Source organism: Saccharomyces cerevisiae, chromosome XII, assembly GCF_000146045.2.
Source record: "Saccharomyces cerevisiae S288C chromosome XII, complete sequence".
NCBI lineage: Eukaryota > Fungi > Ascomycota > Saccharomycetes > Saccharomycetales > Saccharomycetaceae > Saccharomyces > Saccharomyces cerevisiae.
Genome location: NC_001144.5, coordinates 41,218 through 64,015, shown reverse-complemented (window position 1 = coordinate 64,015; position 22,798 = coordinate 41,218). Strand labels below are relative to the sequence as shown.

The 22,798-nt window shown below is 37.6% G+C and overlaps 7 protein-coding genes across 7 annotated transcripts, besides 1 other annotated feature; 6 read left to right on the top strand and 1 right to left on the bottom strand.

Annotated features, from left to right (window-relative positions):
• Positions 1–370: 370 nt before the first annotated feature.
• Positions 371–9,805, top strand: VPS13 (membrane morphogenesis protein VPS13; the record flags this gene model as incomplete). The annotated part of the gene is made up of 1 exon (NM_001181860.1): positions 371–9,805. The coding sequence occupies one exon, from the start codon at positions 371–373 to the stop codon at positions 9,803–9,805; it is 9,435 nt and encodes a 3,144-aa protein (NP_013060.1).
• A 279-nt stretch (positions 9,806–10,084) lies between these two features.
• On the top strand, positions 10,085–10,885 carry SDH2 (succinate dehydrogenase iron-sulfur protein subunit SDH2; the record flags this gene model as incomplete). The annotated part of the gene is made up of 1 exon (NM_001181861.1): positions 10,085–10,885. One exon carries the CDS (start codon positions 10,085–10,087, stop codon positions 10,883–10,885), a length of 801 nt encoding a protein of 266 aa, NP_013059.1.
• Positions 10,886–11,425: 540 nt separating this feature from the next.
• On the top strand, positions 11,426–11,929 carry ATG10 (E2-like conjugating enzyme; the record flags this gene model as incomplete). Its single annotated transcript, NM_001181862.1, has 1 exon — positions 11,426–11,929. One exon carries the CDS (start codon positions 11,426–11,428, stop codon positions 11,927–11,929), a length of 504 nt encoding a protein of 167 aa, NP_013058.1.
• A 139-nt stretch (positions 11,930–12,068) lies between these two features.
• Positions 12,069–14,078, bottom strand: FPS1 (Fps1p; the record flags this gene model as incomplete). Its single annotated transcript, NM_001181863.1, has 1 exon — positions 12,069–14,078. One exon carries the CDS (start codon positions 14,076–14,078, stop codon positions 12,069–12,071), a length of 2,010 nt encoding a protein of 669 aa, NP_013057.1.
• Positions 14,079–14,083: 5 nt separating this feature from the next.
• Positions 14,084–14,092: a regulatory region (Upstream open reading frame (uORF) in 5' untranslated region of FPS1 gene, regulate translation).
• Positions 14,093–15,386: 1,294 nt separating this feature from the next.
• RPL8B (60S ribosomal protein eL8 RPL8B) lies at positions 15,387–16,157 on the top strand (the record flags this gene model as incomplete). The annotated part of the gene is made up of 1 exon (NM_001181865.1): positions 15,387–16,157. One exon carries the CDS (start codon positions 15,387–15,389, stop codon positions 16,155–16,157), a length of 771 nt encoding a protein of 256 aa, NP_013055.1.
• A 395-nt stretch (positions 16,158–16,552) lies between these two features.
• Positions 16,553–17,302, top strand: RNP1 (Rnp1p; the record flags this gene model as incomplete). The annotated part of the gene is made up of 1 exon (NM_001181866.1): positions 16,553–17,302. The coding sequence occupies one exon, from the start codon at positions 16,553–16,555 to the stop codon at positions 17,300–17,302; it is 750 nt and encodes a 249-aa protein (NP_013054.1).
• Positions 17,303–17,750: 448 nt separating this feature from the next.
• YBT1 (bile acid-transporting ATPase YBT1) lies at positions 17,751–22,736 on the top strand (the record flags this gene model as incomplete). Its single annotated transcript, NM_001181868.1, has 1 exon — positions 17,751–22,736. One exon carries the CDS (start codon positions 17,751–17,753, stop codon positions 22,734–22,736), a length of 4,986 nt encoding a protein of 1,661 aa, NP_013052.1.
• Positions 22,737–22,798: the final 62 nt, after the last annotated feature.

Here is a 22,798-nt window from a genome sequence, read left to right as displayed (position 1 = left end):
CTCCTTTTTTCTTTTTGGTTTTTTTTTTTTTTTGATAAATACTCCATAGAACACTAAATAAATTGTTCAACTGTGTTATTGTCTTTATTCATGTTGGTTTTCAAGAGCTTGGATTTTTGAATCGTCTTATACTATGACGTTCACTATTTTCGCGAAGCCGGGTAATACCATTAGCTATTTTGATAGAAAGGGATTTTTATTAGGGAATATAAACCACCTTTATAGTGTCCTATCATGTTTCAATCTCCAGTAAACGCACATAAGCCGACCAATTGAGTCAACCTTTTAACTCTATTTAATTTGATACGGATAGAATATTGTGACTACCAAAAGGGAAAAGGCAGAAAAAAGGAAAATTAAGAACAGTTAAATGTTAGAGTCTTTAGCTGCTAATTTGCTAAACCGATTGCTAGGCTCATATGTGGAAAATTTCGACCCTAATCAATTAAATGTCGGCATATGGAGTGGTGATGTGAAGTTAAAAAACTTAAAACTAAGAAAAGACTGTTTGGACTCATTAAATTTACCCATAGATGTGAAATCAGGGATACTGGGTGATTTGGTCTTAACGGTCCCATGGTCAAGTTTAAAGAATAAGCCCGTGAAAATCATTATCGAGGACTGTTATTTATTATGCTCACCACGTTCAGAAGATCACGAAAATGATGAGGAGATGATAAAGAGAGCTTTTCGGTTGAAGATGAGGAAGGTAAGTGAATGGGAACTGACAAATCAGGCTCGCATACTGAGTACCCAATCAGAGAACAAAACCTCTTCTTCTTCTTCAGAAAAAAATAACGCCGGGTTTATGCAGTCTTTGACTACAAAGATCATAGACAATTTACAAGTTACCATAAAAAATATCCATTTAAGGTACGAGGACATGGACGGAATCTTCACTACAGGCCCATCTTCCGTTGGATTAACTTTGAACGAGCTATCAGCTGTATCTACAGATTCCAACTGGGCTCCAAGTTTCATTGATATTACACAGAATATCACGCATAAACTATTGACTTTAAATTCACTCTGTTTGTATTGGAATACAGACTCTCCGCCCTTGATTTCTGATGATGATCAAGATAGAAGCCTGGAAAATTTTGTAAGGGGTTTCAAAGATATGATTGCATCGAAAAATTCCACTGCCCCCAAGCATCAATACATTTTGAAACCGGTTAGCGGGCTAGGGAAGCTTAGTATCAACAAGCTGGGTTCCACGGAGGAACAACCTCACATTGACTTGCAAATGTTTTATGATGAATTTGGTTTAGAATTAGATGATACAGAATATAATGATATCTTGCATGTCCTCTCCAGTATACAGTTAAGACAAATTACCAAAAAGTTTAAGAAAGCAAGACCATCCTTCGCAGTTAGTGAAAACCCGACAGAATGGTTTAAATACATTGCTGCTTGTGTTATTAATGAAATTCATGAAAAAAACAAAATGTGGACTTGGGAAAGCATGAAGGAGAAATGTGAACAACGGAGGTTGTACACAAAATTATGGGTTGAAAAGTTAAAGTTAAAAAATTTAGAAGCTCCGCTACGTGACCCCATTCAGGAGGCTCAATTATCTGAATTGCATAAAGATTTAACGTATGATGAAATTATTCTCTTCAGATCTGTCGCTAAGAGACAGTACGCGCAATATAAGTTGGGCATGACGGAAGACTCACCCACACCAACAGCTAGCTCAAATATTGAACCACAAACTTCCAACAAGTCCGCAACTAAAAATAATGGAAGCTGGCTCTCTTCTTGGTGGAACGGTAAACCTACAGAAGAAGTAGACGAAGATTTAATAATGACTGAAGAACAGCGTCAGGAGCTTTATGATGCTATTGAATTTGACGAGAATGAAGATAAAGGTCCTGTACTGCAAGTTCCTAGAGAAAGGGTTGAACTTCGTGTAACGAGTTTGTTAAAAAAGGGTTCATTCACTATACGAAAGAAGAAGCAAAATCTAAATTTGGGTTCCATAATTTTTGAAAATTGTAAAGTTGATTTTGCTCAAAGACCTGATTCATTTTTATCGAGTTTCCAATTGAACAAATTCAGTCTCGAAGATGGCTCACCCAACGCGTTATATAAACATATCATTAGTGTCAGAAACTCATCTAAAGATCAATCTTCAATTGACAACCACGCTACCGGGGAGGAAGAAGAAGAGGATGAACCTTTATTACGTGCTTCATTTGAATTGAATCCACTAGATGGATTAGCAGATTCGAACTTAAACATTAAGTTATTGGGAATGACTGTGTTTTACCACGTTCATTTCATTACAGAGGTCCACAAGTTTTTTAAGGCGTCAAACCAACACATGGAAACAATCGGCAATATCGTAAACGCCGCCGAGGCAACTGTAGAAGGTTGGACAACACAAACAAGAATGGGTATTGAGTCTTTGTTGGAAGACCACAAGACCGTAAATGTATCTTTAGATTTACAAGCACCATTAATCATATTACCGTTAGACCCACATGATTGGGATACCCCTTGTGCGATCATTGATGCCGGTCATATGTCTATACTCAGTGATTTAGTGCCAAAGGAGAAGATAAAGGAAATAAAAGAGTTATCGCCGGAAGAATATGACAAGATTGACGGTAACGAAATCAATAGGTTAATGTTTGATAGGTTCCAAATTTTATCTCAGGATACTCAGATATTTGTTGGTCCTGATATTCAGTCTACTATAGGTAAGATCAATACCGCCTCTTCCACGAATGATTTTAGAATCTTGGATAAAATGAAATTAGAGTTAACTGTAGATCTATCAATCCTTCCTAAAGCATATAAATTACCCACGATAAGAGTTTTTGGTCATTTGCCTCGCTTAAGTCTTTCCATAAATGACATTCAATACAAGACTATTATGAATTTGATTGCTAATTCTATACCTTCTATGATTGATGATGAAGAAAACAACGGCGATTACGTTAATTACTCTTCTGGTTCCGAAAAAGAAATGAAGAAGCAAATTCAATTGCAGTTGAAGAATACTTTGAAAGCGTTAGAAAATATGCAGCCGCTTCAAATTGAACAGAAATTCTTAGAGCTCCATTTTGATATCGATCAGGCGAAAATAGCATTCTTTCAATGTATCAAAAATGATTCCAGAAACAGCGAAAAATTGGTTGATATATTGTGTCAAAGGCTAAATTTCAATTTTGATAAGAGAGCCAAAGAAATGAATTTAGATCTAAGAGTACATTCATTAGATGTTGAAGATTACATCGAGCTGACTGATAACAAGGAATTCAAAAACTTGATATCATCCGGCGTTGAAAAAGTGACAAGATCTCAAAAAGATTTGTTTACGCTAAAATACAAGAGAGTGCAGAGAATTGTGCCTCATAACGATACTTTGATTGAATTATTCGATCAAGATATTGTTATGCATATGAGTGAATTGCAATTGGTATTAACACCTAGATCTGTATTAACTTTAATGAATTATGCAATGCTTACTTTTACGGATCCTAACGCTCCAGAAATGCCGGCTGATGTGTTGAGACATAATAAAGAAGATAGGGACGATGCGCCACAAAAAATCAATATGAAAATTAAAATGGAGGCCGTCAATGTTATTTTTAATGATGATTCTATAAAGCTGGCAACGTTAGTTCTATCGGCTGGTGAATTCACAATGGTTTTACTACCGGAAAGATACAACATTAACTTAAAATTAGGCGGGTTGGAGTTGACTGATGAAACAAATGAATCGTTTTCCAGGGATTCGGTATTTAGAAAAATAATTCAAATGAAAGGTCAAGAACTAGTCGAATTGAGCTATGAATCATTCGATCCGGCTACAAATACCAAAGATTATGATTCGTTTTTAAAATATTCTACGGGCTCTATGCATGTTAATTTTATCGAAAGTGCTGTTAACAGAATGGTTAACTTTTTTGCTAAATTTCAAAAATCTAAAGTATCCTTTGATAGAGCTCGTCTTGCAGCGTACAACCAAGCCCCTTCCATTGACGCCGTAAATAACATGAAAATGGACATAGTAATCAAGGCACCTATTATCCAGTTTCCTAAATTAGTAGGCACACAAGAGAACAATTACGATACAATGCGGTTTTATTTGGGTGAGTTCTTTATTGAAAACAAATTTTCGGTAATAGACGAATCTCATAAAATAAACCATATCAAACTTGGTGTCCGCGAGGGCCAATTATCCTCGAACTTAAACTTCGATGGTTCCAGTCAACAATTGTATCTAGTTGAAAATATAGGTTTACTTTTCAATATAGACAGAGATCCCCTTCCGCAAGATGACACTCCAGAACTTAAAGTAACGAGTAATTTTGAATCATTTGCGTTGGATTTGACTGAGAACCAGCTGACTTACTTATTAGAAATTTCCAATAAAGTATCCTCTGCATTCAATATCACAGACGAAAACTCTGGTGAATCAGGAGGAAAAGGCGAGATCAAAAGTCCCTCTCCTGACCCTGCTTCTTTAAGTAGCGAAAGCGAACGCACAGCTACTCCTCAGTCTCTACAGGGATCGAATAAAAGCAATATAAAAAATCCAGAACAAAAATACTTGGATTTTTCTTTTAAAGCTCCAAAGATTGCCCTTACTTTATATAACAAGACAAAGGGCGTCACTTCTTTGAATGACTGTGGTCTGACAAGAATTATGTTTCAAGACATTGGGTGCAGCCTTGGTTTAAAGAATGATGGGACCGTCGATGGTCAAGCACATGTTGCTGCTTTCCGGATAGAAGATGTTCGTAATATAAAAGATAATAAGCATACAGAACTAATACCAAAGAGTAAGAATAAAGAATATCAATTTGTGGCTAATATTTCCAGAAAGAACTTAGAGGTCGGACGGCTATTGAACATTTCGATGACAATGGACAGTCCGAAAATGATTTTGGCAATGGACTATTTGGTTTCTCTCAAAGAATTTTTTGATGCAATTATGTCCAAAAGCCACGAAAACAATTTATACTATCCTGAAAACACAAACCAAAAGCCTGAAAACAAGGCTATTGTTGAAAGCGTTCAAGAAGGTGGTGATGTGACTAAAATCCAATACTCTGTTAATATCATCGAAACGGCTCTGATCTTACTTGCTGATCCTTGCGACATGAATAGTGAGGCTATTTCTTTCAAGATAGGACAATTTTTAGTAACCGATCAGAATATTATGACAGTTGCAGCCAATAATGTTGGTATCTTCCTATTCAAAATGAATTCGTCTGAAGAAAAATTGAGATTATTGGACGACTTTTCATCCTCCTTGACAATTGATAAAAGAAACTCAACTCCTCAGACCCTAATGACGAATATACAGCTTTCCGTTCAGCCCCTGTTGATGCGTATTTCACTTAGAGATATTCGTCTGGCGATGTTAATATTCAAACGAGTTACCACATTGCTAAATAAGATGACGGAAAAAGAGGATAATGGAGAGGAGGAGGAGAGCACAGACAAAATACAATTTTCTCATGAATTTGAAAGGAAATTAGCGGTGTTGGATCCAAGCATTTTAGGTGAGCGCAGCAGGGCTAGCCAGAGCTCAGATTCCGAATCAATTGAAGTGCCTACTGCAATTTTGAAAAACGAAACATTCAATGCTGACTTAGGCGGACTGAGATTTATTTTAATTGGTGACGTCCATGAAATGCCAATATTGGACATGAATGTAAATGAAATCACTGCTTCAGCAAAGGATTGGTCTACCGACTTTGAAGCTCTTGCTTCTCTAGAAACCTATGTTAACATATTCAACTATTCGAGATCTAGCTGGGAGCCACTTCTGGAGATGATTCCAATAACATTCCACCTATCAAAAGGGCATTCTGAAATGGATCCTGCTTTCTCTTTTGATATTTTAACTCAAAGAATCGCGGAAATTACACTTTCTGCTAGGTCAATCGCTATGCTTTCTCACATCCCGGCGTCTCTAACCGAAGAGCTGCCCTTAGCTTCCAGGGTATCTCAGAAGCCATATCAACTGGTAAACGATACAGAATTAGATTTTGACGTCTGGATACAGGATAAAACGACTGAAGACAACAAAAACGAAGTTGTGCTCTTAAAAGCAAACACTTCTCTTCCTTGGGAATTTGAAGATTGGAGAAGTATTAGAGAGAAATTGGATATTGATAAGTCGAAGAACATTTTGGGTGTTTGTGTTTCTGGGCAAAATTATAAAACCATTATGAATATTGATGCCACAACAGAAGGTGAAAACTTGCATGTTTTGAGCCCACCAAGAAATAATGTGCATAATAGAATTGTTTGTGAGGCCAGATGTGATGAGAATAACGTGAAGATTATTACGTTTAGGTCAACTTTAGTTATCGAAAACACAACTTCAACTGAGATTGAGCTTTTGGTTGACTCCAAAGATCCAAATAAGCCATCTTTAAAATATGCTATTAAACCACATCAAAGTAAATCTGTTCCTGTAGAATATGCCTACGATTCTGATATTAGGATAAGACCCGCATCAGAGGATATATACGATTGGTCTCAACAGACGTTATCTTGGAAAAGCTTGTTGAGCAACCAAATGTCTATATTCTGTTCTTCAAAAGAAGATTCCAATCAAAGATTTCATTTCGAAATTGGTGCAAAGTATGATGAAAGAGAACCATTGGCAAAGATCTTTCCTCATATGAAAATCGTGGTTTCGGCATCTATGACTATTGAAAATTTACTTCCAGCAGATATTAACTTCTCTATTTTTGACAAAAGAGAGGAGAAGAGAACAGATTTCTTGAAGACTGGAGAAAGTATGGAAGTTCATCATATTTCTTTGGATAGTTTCCTGCTAATGTCTGTTCAACCATTACAAGATGAGGCTTCTGCTTCAAAGCCCTCCATCGTTAATACACCACATAAAAGTCCTTTAAACCCAGAAGATTCGTTGTCTTTGACCCTATCTGGAGGTCAGAATTTGTTGTTGAAACTAGATTATAAAAACATCGATGGTACAAGGTCCAAAGTTATTCGGATATACTCCCCTTATATTATTATGAACTCTACCGATAGAGAACTCTACATTCAAAGTAGTCTCTTAAATATTGCACAATCCAAGATTTTGCTTGAAAACGAAAAAAGATATACTATTCCAAAAATGTTTTCATTTGATAAAGAAGATGATAAAAGTAACAGAGCTCGTATTAGGTTCAAGGAATCAGAGTGGAGTTCCAAATTATCATTTGACGCTATTGGCCAATCATTTGATGCATCTGTTCGCATAAAAAATAAGGAACAAGAATCAAATTTAGGCATCAACATTAGCGAAGGTAAAGGGAAGTACTTGCTAAGTAAAGTTATTGAGATTGCACCTAGGTATATTATAAGCAATACTTTAGATATCCCTATTGAAGTTTGCGAGACAGGGTCTATGGATGTCCAGCAAATAGAATCGAACATCACTAAGCCTTTATACAGGATGAGAAACATCGTCGACAAGCAATTAGTGCTGAAATTCTTAGGCGGAGACTCCAATTGGTCACAACCATTCTTTATCAAAAATGTCGGTGTAACATATTTGAAAGTTTTGAAAAATTCACGCCATAAGCTTTTAAAGATTGAAATTCTTTTGGACAAAGCAACAATATTCATAAGAATCAAGGACGGTGGTGACAGATGGCCATTTTCCATAAGAAATTTCAGCGACCATGACTTTATATTTTACCAAAGAGATCCTCGTAAAGTTAGTGATCCATACAAGGATGACCAGTCTAACGAGTCCTCAAGCCGTAGTTTCAAACCTATCTTTTACAGGATTCCCTCGAAAAGTATTATGCCATACGCATGGGATTTTCCTACAGCTAAGGAGAAATATCTGGTGTTAGAATCAGGTACACGTACAAGGGAAGTTCGGTTGGCTGAGATTGGCGAATTGCCACCGTTACGCCTGGATAAAAGGTCAAAGGATAAACCAGCCCCCATTGTTGGATTACATGTTGTTGCTGACGACGATATGCAGGCCTTAGTTATTGTTAACTATAAGGCCAATGTTGGGTTATACAAATTGAAAACTGCCTCTGCAACTACCACGTCTTCAGTTTCAGTAAATAGTTCAGTGACTGATGGCTTTGTGCAAAAGGATGAGGATGAGAAGGTTAATACACAGATAGTTGTTTCGTTCAAAGGAGTTGGTATCTCATTAATCAATGGTCGTTTACAGGAACTTCTATATATTAACATGAGAGGGATCGAATTAAGATACAATGAATCTAAAGCATACCAGACTTTCAGTTGGAAAATGAAATGGATGCAAATAGATAATCAATTATTTTCAGGAAACTACTCAAATATTCTATATCCAACAGAAATCCCCTACACAGAAAAGGAAATTGAAAATCATCCAGTGATATCAGGTTCTATTTCTAAAGTCAACGATTCCTTACAGGCTGTCCCATACTTTAAACATGTTACGTTATTAATCCAGGAATTTTCCATACAATTAGATGAAGACATGCTGTATGCTATGATGGACTTCATAAAATTCCCAGGATCCCCATGGATCATGGATTCAAGAGATTATAAGTACGATGAAGAAATCCAGTTACCTGATGTTTCTGAATTAAAAACGGCGGGTGATATATATTTCGAGATCTTCCATATTCAGCCCACCGTCTTACATCTGTCCTTTATACGCTCCGATGAAATTAGTCCAGGATTGGCTGAAGAGACCGAGGAGTCATTTTCGTCATCATTGTACTATGTCCATATGTTTGCTATGACATTAGGTAATATAAATGAGGCGCCGGTTAAAGTTAATTCTTTGTTCATGGATAATGTAAGAGTCCCATTGCCCATTCTGATGGACCATATTGAGAGACACTATACGACCCAGTTCGTGTATCAGATCCACAAAATTTTAGGATCAGCAGATTGTTTTGGTAATCCTGTAGGTCTTTTCAACACAATTAGTTCCGGTGTCTGGGACTTATTCTATGAACCATATCAAGGTTACATGATGAATGATAGGCCTCAAGAAATTGGTATACATCTGGCTAAAGGTGGACTAAGTTTTGCAAAGAAAACAGTCTTTGGCCTCTCTGATAGTATGTCCAAGTTTACGGGGTCGATGGCCAAGGGCCTGTCAGTTACACAAGATCTGGAATTCCAAAGGGTCAGGAGATTACAACAAAGAATAAATAAAAACAACAGGAATGCCTTGGCAAACTCAGCGCAATCCTTTGCCAGCACACTGGGAAGCGGGTTGAGCGGAATTGCACTGGACCCATACAAGGCCATGCAAAAGGAAGGCGCCGCTGGTTTCCTCAAAGGCCTTGGTAAAGGTATCGTTGGGCTGCCAACTAAGACAGCCATTGGATTCTTAGATCTTACAAGTAACTTAAGTCAAGGCGTGAAAAGTACCACCACTGTGCTTGACATGCAAAAGGGTTGCAGAGTGCGTCTACCAAGGTACGTGGACCATGATCAAATCATCAAGCCTTATGATCTACGTGAGGCCCAAGGACAATACTGGCTCAAGACCGTGAATGGAGGAGTATTTATGAATGATGAATACCTGTCGCACGTTATATTGCCAGGCAAAGAACTAGCAGTAATTGTGTCCATGCAGCACATTGCTGAGGTGCAAATGGCCACCCAAGAGCTTATGTGGAGCACAGGATATCCTTCCATCCAGGGAATTACATTGGAAAGATCCGGTCTTCAAATTAAACTCAAGTCTCAATCCGAATACTTCATTCCCATCAGCGATCCTGAAGAACGTCGGTCCTTGTACAGGAACATCGCCATTGCTGTTAGAGAATACAATAAGTACTGTGAAGCTATCCTATGATCACATATGAAAGTATATACCCGCTTTTGTACACTATGTAGCTATAATTCAATCGTATTATTGTAGCTCCGCACGACCATGCCTTAGAAATATCCGCAGCGCGCAAAAGGCGGCCTCGCATTGGCCCAATTAGCTCCGGTGTAAAAAGGGCAAACTTATATAAGGGGATTAATGACTTTCTATGAGAATGCCAAAAAATGTTAGGCTAAAGGAAGGGATTGAAAGGAATATAGTTGAGCTATACTTTCTTGAAATACTGGAGTATACATATTTATAGGGATGTTGAACGTGCTATTGAGAAGGAAGGCCTTTTGTTTGGTGACGAAGAAGGGTATGGCTACTGCCACAACAGCTGCAGCTACGCATACCCCCAGATTGAAAACTTTTAAAGTTTACAGATGGAATCCAGACGAGCCAAGTGCTAAACCTCATTTACAGTCATATCAAGTGGATCTGAATGACTGTGGGCCCATGGTACTTGATGCGCTGTTAAAGATCAAAGACGAACAGGATTCTACCCTAACTTTTAGAAGATCATGTAGAGAAGGTATCTGCGGTTCATGTGCCATGAACATTGGCGGTAGAAACACGCTAGCTTGTATATGTAAGATCGACCAGAACGAATCCAAACAACTCAAGATCTATCCATTACCCCACATGTTTATTGTCAAAGATTTGGTACCTGATTTAACTAACTTCTACCAACAATACAAATCTATCCAACCTTACTTACAGAGATCATCGTTTCCAAAGGATGGAACGGAAGTGCTACAAAGTATTGAAGATCGTAAGAAACTGGATGGTCTTTACGAATGTATTCTGTGTGCATGCTGCTCTACTTCATGTCCATCGTACTGGTGGAACCAAGAACAGTATTTGGGCCCTGCCGTGCTAATGCAAGCCTACCGTTGGCTAATTGACTCTAGAGACCAAGCTACAAAGACAAGAAAGGCCATGCTAAACAACTCCATGTCATTGTACAGATGTCACACCATCATGAACTGTACTAGAACTTGTCCAAAGGGCTTGAATCCTGGTTTGGCTATTGCTGAAATTAAGAAATCTTTGGCATTTGCCTAGACTATCAGAAAAACAGCTAGCCCCGAAGAACTCAGAAGCCTCTCAAATGATTTTGGCACTAATAAAAGCACCAACTATTATTATTATTATTTTCAAGGACGAAACTCACCATTCTCACACATTCCTATACGTTAGGCGTTTATGTTTACTCTCTATGACTATTATTTATTTATCATTGGCAATGCTATGACCCGGTCTGTATATATGTCCATCATAGGCGACAAGGTGTTCTAGTATCTTCAGGTATTGTTGTTTTTAAGGATGAATTTATATCTTTGTTTTTGAAGGGCCTTTTGGCTTCTCTCCCCTATTTATTCAATTTATAACTATTTATTATATTAATACACGCGTAATGCTTAAGGTTTATTATTAAAGGACTGTTTTTATATTTACATGCCTGTAGTTAATTATATTTTCGTTGTGAAATTTCTGTTAAGAAACTCTATATGAAAGGTAACGAACTTAAAATTGAAAAGCAATGAGAAGAGAACACCATGAAAAAAAAAAAAAAAGGGCTAAAAAACAGAATTATCAGACTTGATGATTCCTTACCAGGAGTGGCATAGCCAACTGCAATCGTTGTATGACTCCCAGATTTTCCATAACTGGGCCCTTTGCCAAGATGTCCATTTGAATGATGAAAAGGATGGACTTCTTTTGCGTTTAATACCTACTCGACAACTGCAGAAAAATACTGAGCGTATAGAAAATAAATTACTAAATCATATAGAATTATATCTTACATATTCAAAAGTATATAACGAGCCCTTACTACTTTTGCGAATATGGGAGGAGAAAAGCATAGATGGTATTCCAATGACCAAATTGATGCTCCCAACTGATATCGAATCGCTGCTTGATGTTCAAGGCAAATTCCAACTAGGTTTGGATACTATCATTAACCTGGAAGGTAGCGTTTGGTATTCTTTCCATCCATGCGATACATCATGTATAGTAGGTGACCAGGCTGAGTTCATGTCAACTTACTTAAGACGATGGGTCAGTATTTTCATATTTAGTTGGTTAGGTTATGAAGATTCATAGCTTAACCTAGGAAAGCTTTTTAAAACACTATGCAATCATCTATGTAAATATATATATATATATATATTATACCGGCGGTAGTAAGCAGTATTTTTTTCTATCAGTCTATATTATTTGTTTCTTTTTCTTGTCTGTTTTCTCATGTTACCTTCTTAGCATTACCATAATGCGAATCTTCTGATGATGTGTCGGATAACCCAATAGAATCAGTCGTCGTCGCACCTAGCGAAGCAGTTTCAATGGAATCTTCTTCTTCAAGAATTGTTGGTATACCACCAAACGTTCTTTTGCCGCGCTGAACAGATTTAAATTGCACTTTCTTTTCTCCTGCTTCATTTTCGTTGTCTGAAATAGATGACTTGGTCTTTGTCTTTTGAAGAGCCATTCTTTCTCCAAATTCCTCATCATCATCGTTATTGTATGAGAAGTCACTCAGGTCCGATGTTCTTCTTGCTCTATTTCTCTTCTTCCAACCAGGCCTTCTAAACCAGGCTCTCATAATCATTTCCTTATAAACTGGTAAAGACCAGTTGACTGGAGATTCATGACCCTGATAAATACAGACATCGTAAACCAACCCCCCCATTAACGCACCAATAAATGGGCCTACCATGGGAACCCAAAAGAAATGATGATGATGCACCCAAAGCATTTTATGATCAAATCCAACTGCATATAGTGCAAGACGTGGGCCCAGATCACGAGCCAAATTCATTGCTGTACCTGTCTGATAAGCCATGGAAGCATTGATAATGAAAATCAAAATAAACATCATCAATGGGAAAACATCAGAGGACAAACACGTATAAGGATCGGTCAGCGCAAATGTTCCTGCTTGTAACATAGCTCCACATAAAAATTCGGAAAAAAATTGCCGTCCTGAACTTAGATAAGGCTTTGGAAAAACGCAAAACATTCCCGCAACACTTTCATTCATCCACCAATCGCTATATGCCTCTTGTAACACCCTTTTGTACCAAATAAACAAGATCAAAGCGCCTGTGAAGGCACCGATCAATTGTCCAGCAAAGTAATAAGGAACTTTCTTCAGGGGAAAACCTCTATACACCAAATTGGCTAATGTAATAGACGGATTCAAATGAGCACCTGAGATGGCACTACCACCAGCGCAGAAATAGCCCATCACCACGGCAGCAGCCCAGCCCAATGCCACATCATCAAAGGTACCGCCCGCAACGGATGAAACCAAGGATGTTAAACTCTTCATAGCGTCTATCGTTTCTGCAGAAGACCCGGTAACGTTAAGGTTATCCAAAGCCACGTTGAAATTGTCCTGCTGTATTTTCCCAGCAACATTGACCTGACAAACAACAGCACTACCGAAAATAATCATAACCATTGTTCCCATAAACTCGGCTAAAAATTCCTTCAAATAAGTGTTTTTGACGGAAGACCATTTATTAATTGGATGGTATGTGGAGGGCAAGACTGTAGGTGTTTGAGGGTTCTGGTATAATGTCTTTGGCTTCACCATAATGGGGACGTTACGTGGTGATTCATTGCTTTCCATATTAGTTTGGGCACCAGTAGTCCTGCCATTCGTGGCGCCTGTATTGGCACTGTGCCCAGCATTACTCGTAGCCCTCGACCTACTTCTCCTTCTCGATAAATGTGACTCCGGGATGGTATGCGCATCGTCTGCATTTTTGTAAAAATCTTCAATGTTAAGCACGTTGGCCGACACTGTGGTCTGCCCTCTAGGCCTGAATGCTCTATTACTGCTTGCACTCGGCGGACCGTTATCTTTATGGTTTATATCTTGTGTGTTAATGTATGCGCTAGGAATAACCTCTTGAATCGGGAAAGCAGTCCCACTTTCTACAGAATATTGTGGAACATACGTGGGAGTAGGCCGCGCACTTTGCGGAGAAGGTCTATAATCTTGCATTTCATAATCATAGTCGTCATCATTTCCCCCATCGTTGCCGTTGTTGTTGTTGTTACTGTTATTATTATTATTATTATTGTTATTATTGTTGTTAGTACCACCAGAGTGATGATGTGAAGGTTGTGATGAAGAGCGTCCTTCGTCGGATGACTGCTTATTAGATTGTTTCCTAGAACTATCATGTGTATGAACAGATTCACTGGACAGAAAGTCGTTTAGAGCTTTTTGAGGATTACTCATGTCTTTTAATGCATTAGAATGTACCCTCGAGCGTACTTGGTAAAATAATAAAGAAGAACAACCGACGCTTATTGGGACAATAGGCGTTATACTTTGTTGATTTTTTAATCCACTTCCTGTTTTTCTTGGTGGAAAAAGTGCAATATATCTTGTTTTATCTTTTCCGCAAAAAGGGCCGGGCAATCTTGCCGTCTCCGGATTCACACTGTTCCCCGCTTTTAACTACTGAATTGCGCCTTCTCACTATGAGATCTGATCGAAAATAGAGGAAGCTACAGAAGATACCTTTGTTGGACGGCACATTAAAGAAACATCTCTGAAGCATTTTAACATATATGGATCCGTCTTTCTTTCTTCTGCTAAGGGACGGTATTACACGACATATATTGTCAAGCGCAACAGAACTAATTGACTTTAGGACGAGAATAATATAACTTTATGACACTCTGCTCTCCTACTACTTCTTATGCCGTAACTCTCTCCGTCCCTCAGTCCGTTGCTGCCTTTTTCTTGCGATGGAAGGCCCGTATCAGAATGCCCTTGACAATGTTCTCATGATAATGTAAGTATTCCTTCCTAAATAAAAGCATCAGCCGCGTTATCCCGCTACCGGGTTTTATTGTTTACGGAGAAAGCAATAACAGCATTTTTTTTGGTGTTCTTCGACTATCAACAAATAACCGCCGAAGCGCCTTGCGGAGGATAACCACCAACGAACTCAAATACCTACCGCGTACCTTCCTACGGTTATGTACTTTTGCACTGCTATTGCTTTGAGATGCTATGAGAACTGCCGTCAAAATTGGGTGGCAAAGAGGGATAGCTTCACTGCCAATCACTACACTCTGTTCTGAAGGAGGGGAATTACTGTTGTCTCATAAAAAAACACCTTTGAAACACTTTCACTCATAGAGAAGCCAAGAACTCTGATGAGTTCTTTATTTGTTGCCGCTAACTTTATCTTATCTTCTCCATTGTAATAATTACTATTCTTTTTACTTGCCTGTTTTCCATCCCAATGAAGATCCGTACATCTTAGACACCCTTTTCTTTTTTTCTTTTTTTTTTTTTTTTTTTTTTTTGGCTTCCGAAGTGCCGACAACTAAAGAATTATCGCATTTTTTTTGAATACATCATACTATACGATAGAACGCATTGAAACTTTTCCCATCTCAAAATCCAGGGACAATAGTATGGGATCGATATTATTATCAAGACATAAGTATTGTGATGCGCACGTTGAAATTCACTATTTTTTTTTTTTATATCTGTTTTTCAATACAGTGAACACGATAACTGAAAGAAAAGATGGCTCCAGGTAAGAAAGTTGCTCCAGCTCCATTCGGTGCTAAGTCCACTAAGTCTAACAAGGCTAAGAACCCATTGACTCACTCTACTCCAAAGAACTTCGGTATTGGCCAAGCTGTCCAACCAAAGAGAAACTTGTCCAGATACGTCAAATGGCCAGAATATGTCAGATTGCAAAGACAAAAGAAGATCTTGTCCATCAGATTGAAGGTTCCTCCAACCATTGCTCAATTCCAATACACTTTGGACAGAAACACCGCTGCTGAAACCTTCAAGTTGTTCAACAAGTACAGACCAGAAACCGCTGCTGAAAAGAAGGAAAGATTGACCAAGGAAGCTGCCGCTATCGCTGAAGGTAAGTCTAAGCAAGACGCTTCTCCAAAGCCATACGCTGTTAAGTACGGTTTGAACCATGTTGTCTCTTTGATTGAAAACAAGAAGGCCAAGTTGGTTTTGATTGCTAACGACGTCGACCCAATTGAATTGGTTGTTTTCCTACCAGCTTTGTGTAAGAAGATGGGTGTTCCATACGCCATTATCAAGGGTAAGGCTAGATTGGGTACTTTGGTTAACCAAAAGACTTCTGCTGTTGCCGCTTTGACCGAAGTCAGAGCCGAAGACGAAGCTGCTTTGGCTAAGTTGGTTTCCACCATTGACGCTAACTTCGCTGACAAATACGATGAAGTCAAGAAGCACTGGGGCGGTGGTATCCTTGGTAACAAGGCTCAAGCTAAGATGGACAAGAGAGCTAAGACTTCCGACTCCGCTTAAATTCATATATAGAATTTCGAACATCGTAATATAATTATATTTTGTATACTTACTTAATTCCCGTTTTCTTTTGTATGAATTTTTGAAAAATAATAGAGCAACATTATACTTTTAAGCGCGGCACTAGTTCATCAATGTCGGGTTTTGCCAAGCAAAACTAATTGGGGCAGCTATTTATATTTGAAAGAATCAGCGTCACTGTCGACGATACAACAAATAGCCGCCGAAGTTCCTGTAAGCAAATATAAAAACTAAAAACTCTTTTGTTCTTTTCTCTTGTTCCTTCTCACTTCCTTTTCATTCATACATACGTTCAAATCAATGGAAATAGGGCATCTTCCCAAGTAATCTTGAAAAAATTAAGAAGAAAGAAACTTTTAAGAAAAGAATAGGCAATGCTAATAGAGGAGATAGAGTTTTATAACGTCAACGGAAAAAAAACAACAACAGTTGTTCCTGAAAATACAAAAATAAAAAAAAGAGTACTAAATGATAGGAGGACATTATATGTCGGCAATCTTCCTAAAAACTGCCGTAAACAGGACTTGAGAGATTTGTTTGAGCCAAATTATGGTAAGATAACAATAAATATGCTAAAGAAAAAGCCACTCAAGAAACCGCTGAAAAGGTTTGCATTTATAGAATTTCAAGAGGGTGTGAATCTGAAAAAAGTGAAAGAGAAGATGAACGGTAAAATTTTTATGAATGAAAAAATTGTTATTGAAAACATCTTAACAAAAGAGGAAAAAAGTTTTGAAAAAAACCAGAAATCAAACAAGAAAACTGCTCCTGATCTCAAGCCACTATCCACAAATACTCTCTATGTGAAAAACATTCCCATGAAATCGACAAATGAAGACCTTGCCAAAATCTTTGGTGTTGACCCTAAAAATATAAACTTTGTAAGAAGAGAATTGGTGGATTTGAGAACAAACAAAGTTTTCTTTTCCGACGAGTTTCACACCGGCGAAGCCTTCATCAAGTTTGACAACCTGGGGACTGGAGATAGTATTCAAAAGAAATGTCGAGAATTTAAAGGTCGGAAGGCAAGTAATGGTAGAGTATTGTTGGTTAAGATAGCCTCTGCCAAGAAAAATGAACAGAAACAAGAAGGAGGAGATAATACAAAAATAAAACAAAATTAAAAAAAAAAAATAGCTAGTATACTTGCTTTGACTTCTCATCATCTCTGCAAAATATCACAACCAATAGTTAGCCAGTAAAGGTATCCAGAAAATGTGTCATACCTTCGCATCCTCCTTTATTTTGGTGCCCTTTTTTTTTTGTGTGCGCATCTGCAAAGAACGTACGTTGTGACTAATGAAGTATATAAAATTTTCAGATAAGAATATATTAACTACAGAGCAGGCCTTTTCCTTACTACACGTTTTAAATAGAATAAACAATTTAGCAGCTAATATAAACAAGTGATCTTTTGAAAACAATTAAGTGCGAAAAACCGGCATTGTTTCTTTATAGTTGCCAGTCGCTTTTTCTTTTCACTTCATTTCATCGCATTTAAGAAACATTATACTTTCCTAGATTTTGTACTTTTTAGAAGAGCTCATCAAGGGGGGAAAAGCTACGGAGAACATGCATCACGTACTCAATTCAACGAGACCTGACCATCGGTTTTGGTTTTACGATGACGTAACTCAGTACGGCAGAACAAAGTACCTTAATTATTATACTCCCTTAGTGCTTTTAATATTCACGGTGTTGTTCATAACTTATAACATATGGAAACATTATTACTACTATGACGTTCTACACTTGAAGCAAAAAAATCCAATTGATGAACTTTTATACTCATCTACCGACGAAGACGAACAGAGTCCGTTGATAAATAATAACACCATCACAACTAATTACGTGGACAATAATTGTACAAAAGACGCACTAAAAAATAGACACTTTTCTCTGGAAAAGCTGAAATCAGTTAAGGTAAATGGAGAACCTCATGGTACACCTGAAATAGTTAGAAGAGGCTTCATTGAAAAATCAAGAATTATCCTTGAATTTTTTTTGGTACTTTCTCAAGTTATAATACATTCTTTTATACTATTACACTATGTCAATAAAAACCCAGAGTTCACCCAACAAGGTACGATTACTGGTTTGGTAGAATGGTGTGCATTGTTTATCATTGTCTCTTTACGTTTAGCAAATGTCAACCAAAATTTCAAATTCATAAACAAATATCCCGGAAATCTATGGTCGGTATCGTTCATAAACTATTTGGCCTTGTTTATCTCTATGATTTTACCCTTTCGTTCCATTTTCATTCACCATATAAACAGTCCTATTTCGAGAAAGTATTACATTTCACAAATATCGATTAACCTTGCCCTTTTCTTGCTACTCTTTTTTGCGAGGATAAGAAATAATTTTGCCATCATCTATAAAACTGACAGCTGGATTACTCCATCTCCAGAACCAGTCACTTCTATTGCTGGATTCATATGCTGGGCTTGGTTAGACAGTTTTGTTTGGAAAGCACACAAAGTTAGTATCAAAGTTAAGGATATTTGGGGATTGATGATGCAAGATTATTCTTTCTTTGTAGTGAAAAAATTCAGATATTTTGTTGACCATAAGGTTAAAAGGAAGCGTATTTTTTCACTAAACCTTTTCTTTTTCTTTTCGAATTATTTGGTACTACAATGCTTTTGGGCATTTTTAGGCAGCGTCCTTTCTTTTATTCCAACAGTTTTACTAAAAAGGATCCTGGAATATGTTGAAGATCAGTCATCTGCTCCCTCAAATTTAGCTTGGTTTTACGTCACTGTCATGTTTGTAGGTAGGATATTAGTGGCTATTTGTCAAGCACAGGCACTATTCTTTGGAAGGAGAGTTTGTATCAGAATGAAAAGTATTATAATCTCTGAGATTTATACTAAAGCTTTGAGAAGAAAGATTTCCACCAACAAGACTAAACCTTCTAATGAGGATCCACAGGAAATTAATGATCAAAAAAGTATCAACGGCGATGAGGAGTCCACTTCTTCTGCCAACCTTGGAGCGATTATTAATCTCATGGCTATTGACGCTTTCAAGGTTTCTGAAATTTGTGGTTACCTTCATTCATTTTTGGAGGCTTTTGTTATGACTGTTGTCGCACTGGCGCTGTTATACCGTCTGCTGGGTTTTGCTGCGATTGTGGGTGTCTTAATCATTGTCGCAATGCTTCCACTGAATTATAAGCTTGCCAAGTACATCGGCGATTTGCAAAAGAAAAACTTGGCTGTCACAGATAATCGTATTCAAAAGTTGAATGAAGCTTTTCAAGCTATCAGAATCATCAAATACTTTTCATGGGAGGAGAATTTTGAAAAAGATATCAATACTATTAGAGAAAATGAATTATCTCTACTGCTAATGAGATCCATTGTTTGGTCTATCAGTTCCTTTCTTTGGTTTGTTACCCCAACTATTGTAACAGCCGCCTCATTTGCTTACTACATTTACGTTCAAGGCGAGGTATTAACCACTCCGGTTGCCTTTACTGCACTTTCTTTATTCACGTTATTAAGAGATCCTTTGGATCGTTTGTCTGATATGTTAAGTTTTGTCGTTCAATCAAAGGTCTCGTTAGATAGAGTTCAGGATTTCTTAAATGAAAATGATACAAAGAAATACGATCAACTGACCATAGATCCAAATGGAAACAGATTTGCCTTTGAGAATTCCACCATCTCTTGGGATAAGGACAATCAAGATTTCAAATTGAAAGACTTGAACATTGAATTCAAAACTGGTAAACTAAATGTCGTTATTGGCCCCACTGGTTCTGGTAAGACATCCCTACTAATGGCATTATTAGGTGAAATGTATCTACTCAATGGTAAGGTTGTCGTCCCAGCTCTAGAACCAAGGCAGGAACTAATAGTAGATGCGAATGGAACCACTAACTCTATCGCTTATTGTTCTCAGGCCGCTTGGCTTCTAAATGATACTGTAAAAAACAACATTTTATTCAATAGTCCATTCAATGAGGCAAGATATAAAGCTGTTGTCGAAGCATGCGGATTGAAACGTGATTTTGAGATCTTGAAAGCCGGTGACCTAACAGAAATCGGTGAGAAGGGTATTACTTTATCCGGTGGTCAAAAGCAGAGAGTCTCCCTTGCTAGAGCCTTGTATTCCAATGCTAGGCATGTCCTTTTGGATGATTGTTTAAGTGCAGTTGATTCACATACTGCATCTTGGATTTACGATAATTGTATTACTGGACCATTAATGGAAGATAGGACATGTATTTTGGTTTCACACAACATCGCCTTGACCTTGAGAAATGCTGAATTGGTAGTCTTACTAGAAGATGGTAGGGTTAAAGACCAAGGTGATCCAATAGACATGTTACAGAAGGGTTTGTTTGGTGAAGACGAGTTAGTGAAAAGTAGTATCTTATCGCGTGCAAACTCTTCTGCTAACTTAGCCGCAAAAAGTAGCACAAGCTTAAGTAACCTACCCGCTGTCAAAGAACAACAAGTTAGCGTGAACAACAACTCCTCCCACTTTGAAGCCAAGAAACTTCAAAAATCATTGAGGACAGAAGCTGAACGCACTGAAGATGGTAAATTAATAAAAGAGGAAACAAAAGAAGAAGGTGTGGTTGGTCTGGATGTCTATAAATGGTATTTGAAAATTTTTGGTGGTTGGAAGATTGTTTCATTTTTAGCTTCCTTGTTCTTGATAGCCCAACTTTTGTATATCGGACAATCATGGTGGGTTCGTGCCTGGGCGTCACACAATGTCATTGCTAAAATTATTCCCAGAGCACAACGCGCTATTGCATTTATCTCCAAGAAGGCTAGTCATCTAATTGATTGGAGGGGCTCGTCCCAAATCAGTATGGCGTCAGCTGAAAACCAACCTTCCAGTGGACACTCTACAATGTATTATCTGGTTTTGTACCTAATCATTGGTTTTGCTCAGGCTTTATTGGGAGCTGGTAAAACTATTTTAAATTTCGTTGCTGGTATCAACGCGTCAAGAAAGATATTTAATATGATTCTAAACAAGGTTTTACACTCCAAGATAAGATTTTTTGATGCTACTCCAACAGGTAGAATTATGAACAGGTTTTCCAAGGATATCGAAGCTATTGATCAGGAACTGACACCTTATATACAAGGCGCCTTCTATTCGCTTATTGAATGTTTATCCACCGTCATACTGATTACATTTATTACTCCACAGTTCTTATCTGTTGCTATAGTTGTTTCAATATTGTATTATTTTGTTGGGTATTTCTACATGGCAGGTTCTCGTGAATTGAAAAGATTTGAATCTATTTCTAGATCACCGATCTATCAACATTTTTCCGAGACTCTTGTCGGTGTTACCACCATTCGTGCGTTTGGTGATGAAGGGAGGTTTATGCAAGAGAATTTACACAAAATTGATGAAAATAATAAACCATTCTTCTACTTGTGGGTTGCTAATCGTTGGTTGGCCTTTAGGATAGATATGATTGGATCCTTGGTCATTTTTGGAGCTGGTTTGTTCATTCTATTCAATATTAATAATCTGGATTCGGGTATGGCTGGTATATCTTTGACGTATGCTATTTCCTTCACTGAAGGGGCATTGTGGTTGGTAAGATTGTACTCTGAAGTGGAGATGAATATGAATTCTGTTGAAAGAGTCAAAGAATATATGGAAATTGAGCAAGAGCCATACAACGAACACAAAGAAATACCGCCACCACAATGGCCACAAGACGGTAAAATCGAGGTTAATGATTTATCATTACGGTATGCTCCAAATCTACCTAGAGTAATTAAAAATGTTTCATTTTCTGTCGACGCTCAGTCTAAGATCGGTATTGTTGGTAGAACCGGTGCCGGTAAATCAACTATTATTACCGCCTTGTTCAGATTTTTGGAACCTGAGACAGGCCATATCAAAATTGATAATATCGATATTTCCGGTGTTGATTTACAAAGACTGCGTCGTTCTATAACTATTATTCCACAAGATCCAACACTATTCTCAGGGACGATTAAAACAAACCTAGACCCATATGATGAATTTAGTGACAGACAGATCTTTGAAGCTTTGAAACGTGTAAATCTAATTAGTGAAGAACAATTACAACAAGGCGCCACAAGAGAAACAAGCAATGAGGCTTCGTCGACTAACTCCGAAAATGTTAATAAATTCTTGGATTTAAGTAGTGAAATTAGCGAAGGTGGATCCAATTTGTCTCAAGGACAGCGCCAATTGATGTGCCTTGCTAGATCTTTACTGAGGAGTCCAAAGATCATATTGCTGGACGAAGCTACAGCGTCCATCGACTACAGTTCCGATGCGAAGATCCAAGAAACCATAAGAAAAGAGTTCCAAGGTAGTACAATTTTGACAATTGCACATAGGTTGAGATCTGTTATCGATTATGATAAAATTTTGGTGATGGATGCAGGTGAGGTAAAAGAGTATGATCACCCATATTCTTTGTTACTTAACAAACAAAGTGCCTTTTATAGCATGTGTGAGCATAGTGGAGAATTGGATATCCTAATTGAATTGGCTAAAAAAGCCTTTGTGGAAAAATTGAACTCTAAAAAGGACTAGCTGTTTCGATGCTAAAGTATATATATATATATATATATATATATATATATATATATGTATAT